The sequence below is a fragment of the Trachymyrmex septentrionalis genome, unplaced genomic scaffold (assembly GCF_001594115.1).
Source record: "Trachymyrmex septentrionalis isolate Tsep2-gDNA-1 unplaced genomic scaffold, Tsep1.0 scaffold37, whole genome shotgun sequence".
Lineage (NCBI taxonomy): Eukaryota > Metazoa > Arthropoda > Insecta > Hymenoptera > Formicidae > Trachymyrmex > Trachymyrmex septentrionalis.
The window spans coordinates 7,785,471-7,789,749 of NW_017305536.1; the positions used below are offsets into that span (position 1 = coordinate 7,785,471).

The window sequence follows — 4,279 nt, forward strand, 5'->3', positions numbered from 1 at the left end:
TATTGTACAACAAATTAAAAATATTATTTGATATGACATTAAATTATATATTTAAAATAAAATATTACTCACCAATTCCCCTATGTTCCAATAGACTTTCCTCTGCACGTACAGCTACTCTCATCTTGGTGCAAAAAATTATTTTATATTAATGTTTATTATTAAGTATATTAATATTTTATATTATGTTCACATTTTTGAAAATATATCTATACATATAATACAGCAAATTTGGAACATATTCTTATGACATTAATTCAAACAACACAAAGTTTAAAATTATGACATAAAACATTTTTACTGTCCATTTTCATCAATGTAAATTAATTTTAATCTCATCTAAAGACGACTTATACCCTTTAATTATTCTTCCTCTTTAGAATTAGAAGAAAACAAAGAGTAAGTTGAACCGAGATTAAAGTTAATCTATATGAAAAAAGTTATCTATATGGTGAAAACGGGCATAAGTCATCTTTTAGACGCAGAAAACACTTATGACCTGATTTTAGATATTTTTTGTTGTTAGATAAGTTATATATTTATACAATTAAAATATCAACTCACTGCTGCTGCGCGTTTCAATTGTTTTTCATCTCTACGTAGCCTTCTCATACATTTTTCGTGCACGACGTAACGCACGATTGTATAATATTTCACAATTATTGCACAATCCTTTAGTAGCATGATATTGGATATCAATCAGAGTTAATTACTTCTTAATAATTGTCGAAAATTGCGACACTCTTGTCGCGCGCTTTTTCATGTCATGATAAAGCAAAGGCGAAAGATACGTCATGACGAAATGCGACACTAGCGACATCACGCTGGATCACTCATCACAAGACATCACTAGACATTGGACAAATCCATAGTGAAATTGAACAAATGGCGGAAAAGTTTGAAAATCAAGTTCGACCAATCAGAATGGCTGCGTTCAGCCATCGACGAGATACTATTAAAGACCGACATCCTTATGGGAGTTCGCGTCCTTGTGAATATTGAAGTAATTAAGAATTAAAAACTAATAATATTGTATTAATTTTATCATTTATTAGTTTAATAGACGTATTTATGCATTTAAAAATCAATAATACGTAATTTTTCTTTAATATTAAAATTTTAGTGTTATTGTCGAAGTTTGATTATCAACAGAGATGATAACTGCAAAGAAAAAAATTGTAATTTTTCTACAATATATAGGATATTATAGTTTTACAAGTATGCATATTTATTTATGGAATATTTATGTAATAAAAAATCATAAATTTAATAATGTATGAGTCAAATATCTATGTTAATAATAGCAAATTTATATCAATTATCAATAATATCAGAATTTTTTAATTACCTTGGAGCCTTTTTTATACCGCCGAAAATTCACCTAGAGTTGACGGTCTTTAATAGTATCTTGTTGGTGGTTCAGCGAATTCAACAGTTGAGGTTGTGTTCCAATATTCACTGCTAATGCACTGAAAATGTATTGTATATGAAACTGTAAATTTTTAGCACTAGCCGTGAATTTTGGAACACAACGTGAGTGAGCGTTCGCTGCTATTGCTGTATTCTTCCAGATCTAAAATGCTGATTGGATGATCTAAAAGAATACACCAATAACAGCGAGCGCCACTTAACTTGAATCCGCTGAAATGCAGCTAATGGGTGCATCCAGAAGCACGACCGCTCACTGAAAGCTCAATGAGCTCTTTTATCTGTTTGATCTACATTTTTAAATCTAATGGAATATGCCAATCAGATGCAAGAGTTCACTGAGCGCCCAATAGCCATGCAATAAATGACGGTCGACGCATGCGTGATAAATTGTGATTTGAATTTGAACGGCGTAACGAGCGTTTACTCGTTTAGTCTTCCGTCGACTGTTATGGTGATATGATAAATATTCGTGATTCTCGTGAGTGTGTTTATACAATAAATACAAGACTTGCTTTCTTGAAATATTTGTTAGAATCGAAAATCTGAATTCACAATGTCAGACAGCATAAAAGTGGCTATCAAAGTCAGGCCTCTCATCAAGCGAGAAAAGGATGAGAATTCATCGATACAATGGGTTACCAGTGAAAACACTATTGCAGCTATCGACCCCGAATTCAGAAAGCGATCTGATGGTAGATTCGAATTTGGTATGTCAATATGTTATACGAAATTAGTACGAATACGAATTTCGAAAATGCGTATCCCAGGCACGTTTTATTTTTCTCGGCGTATCTTTTTTAAAAAATTTATTTTTATATTTACATTTTCTTTCGAATTTTTACTTTTCCTTTTTCCTTCAATAAAAAATATTTTATTTCTTTAGATATAAAATACATATACATCATGAAGTACAACTAAAGAAGTATTATTCAATGTTAATTTGTATCATTGTCTTGTGAGGTTATAATTTTTATCGGTCATATTTTTATCTTGTATTCTTTCACCTTGATATAAAATTCACAAATTATGTTTATATGATATTACATTTGCAGATCATATTTTTGATACGACCGCCAACAACAACAATGTATTTAATGTTGTAAGGCCTATTGTCGATGCTGCTGTAAATGGATTTAATGGCACAGTGTTCGCTTATGGACAGACAAGTTCTGGTAAAACTTATACTATGATGGGTACTTCGGAAGAACCTGGCATAGTACCTTTGGCTGTTGAACATATGTTTGACGCAATAACTAATATTCCAGGACGCGAGTTTTTATTAAGGTAAATATATCTGTTGTAACAAAAGAATAATTTTCTTAGCTAAGACAGTTCAGAATATATCTTGTGACAAAAGTATAATTTAATTAAGAGTTTAGAACTCTTTTATCTATTTTTCAAAACCTATTTATATAAGTTATAATAAGTCTGTTCGCGTTGATCGCACTTTTTGTACTCTGCATCTTTGCTTTCTTCAAAGTCAAATATATATCTATTTCATTTTAAGTGCAAGAATATTTGAGGATTTTATGCAACGCAAACAAACTTGCAATCAATAATATGGATCTTAAGGTGATCCTACAATATCAATAATATTCGCTACATTTACACTGTATGCTTAGTTGACAATCTATATGATGGGTGCTTTTATTTAATCTATAGAATAAATAAGGATATTTATTGTATAAGTCATGGCCTAAATGCATGATGTAAACGTAGCCTCTGTTAGTATCAATAAATATCAACAATATTACTGATCGTGAATTGTTAATATTGATGGATTGACATAGGATATGGACAGTGATAGATTTTGATTATTAAGTGTCCAATATTATTAAGATCCATGCTACTGTATGTTAGTGCAATAAATATTGTACATAAAACTGAAGTTAAAATTAAGTTAATATATAATATTATCAATGATACTGATTGTGTAAGGTTGTAAAAATTCTAAAAACATTGATGCATACTATCTTTTATTATTGGTTTAATATTGATCAATATTATTGACTATCCACCTTTAGTCATTAATCTATCAATATTAACAAATACTATTAATTTTATTAATTATATATGATTAGTTTTGATATAGATTATGGATTGGTATAGATTATAGAATATTGATAGAGATCTAGATTTCTTCGTTCTTCAATATCAGTATTCCCTATCACAGCAATACTATTGCTTAAAAATCAAGAAATCTGGATACCTATAATATTGTTAGTATTTGTTGATTCTGACAGTATTATTAACTGTGTAAGATCTGTAAAAAGAGTTCTTCAGCATTTCTGTTAGTATAGTATACATATTGCATAATTATGTAAAACTGAGCTGAAATAAGGCTATCAATAATATTTGTCAATATTATGTAATGTTGCAAAAATGTTGATGTATATTGTTGGTATTACTGATTCAGTATTGGTCGTTTAAAATTCATATAAGAAGTATAGCATTTTGTAACAATATATTAATATTTCAGAGTATCATACTTAGAGATTTATAATGAAAAAGTTAATGATCTCTTAAACAAAAACCAAGATAAAAATTCAACAGATTTGAAAATACACGAAGATGTAAATGGTCAAGTATTCGTAAAGTGTAAGGAAGAAGTTACAAATAGTCCAGAGAATGTTTTAGCAATAATGAATAAAGGTAATAAAAGCAGAAGAATAGGCGAAACAAACATGAATGAGCGAAGTAGCAGAAGCCATACAATATTTAGAATTGTAAGAACATTAATTTTCATTAATACTATATGAGATATTTTAAAATAGAAAATTATTTTATTATTATTACTAAATAATATAATCTATATATAATAGATATAAGTTACTATAACTGCAAACTT

The 4,279-nt window shown here is 29.0% G+C and overlaps 1 protein-coding gene across 2 annotated transcripts in view; it reads left to right on the plus strand.

The window, feature by feature from the left end:
* Nucleotides 1-1,901: 1,901 nt before the first annotated feature.
* The window catches only part of LOC108750756 (kinesin-related protein 4-like), an 11,011-nt gene continuing 8,633 nt past the window's right edge, over nt 1,902-4,279 (plus strand). For both annotated transcript variants that reach the window (XM_018490472.1, XM_018490473.1), the window contains exons 1-3: nt 1,902-2,138; nt 2,484-2,715; nt 3,911-4,157. In XM_018490472.1, coding sequence (XP_018345974.1) covers nt 1,985-2,138; nt 2,484-2,715; nt 3,911-4,157 — 633 coding nt within the window. In that variant the 5' untranslated portion in view covers nt 1,902-1,984. The remainder of the gene's footprint in view (nt 2,139-2,483; nt 2,716-3,910; nt 4,158-4,279) is intronic.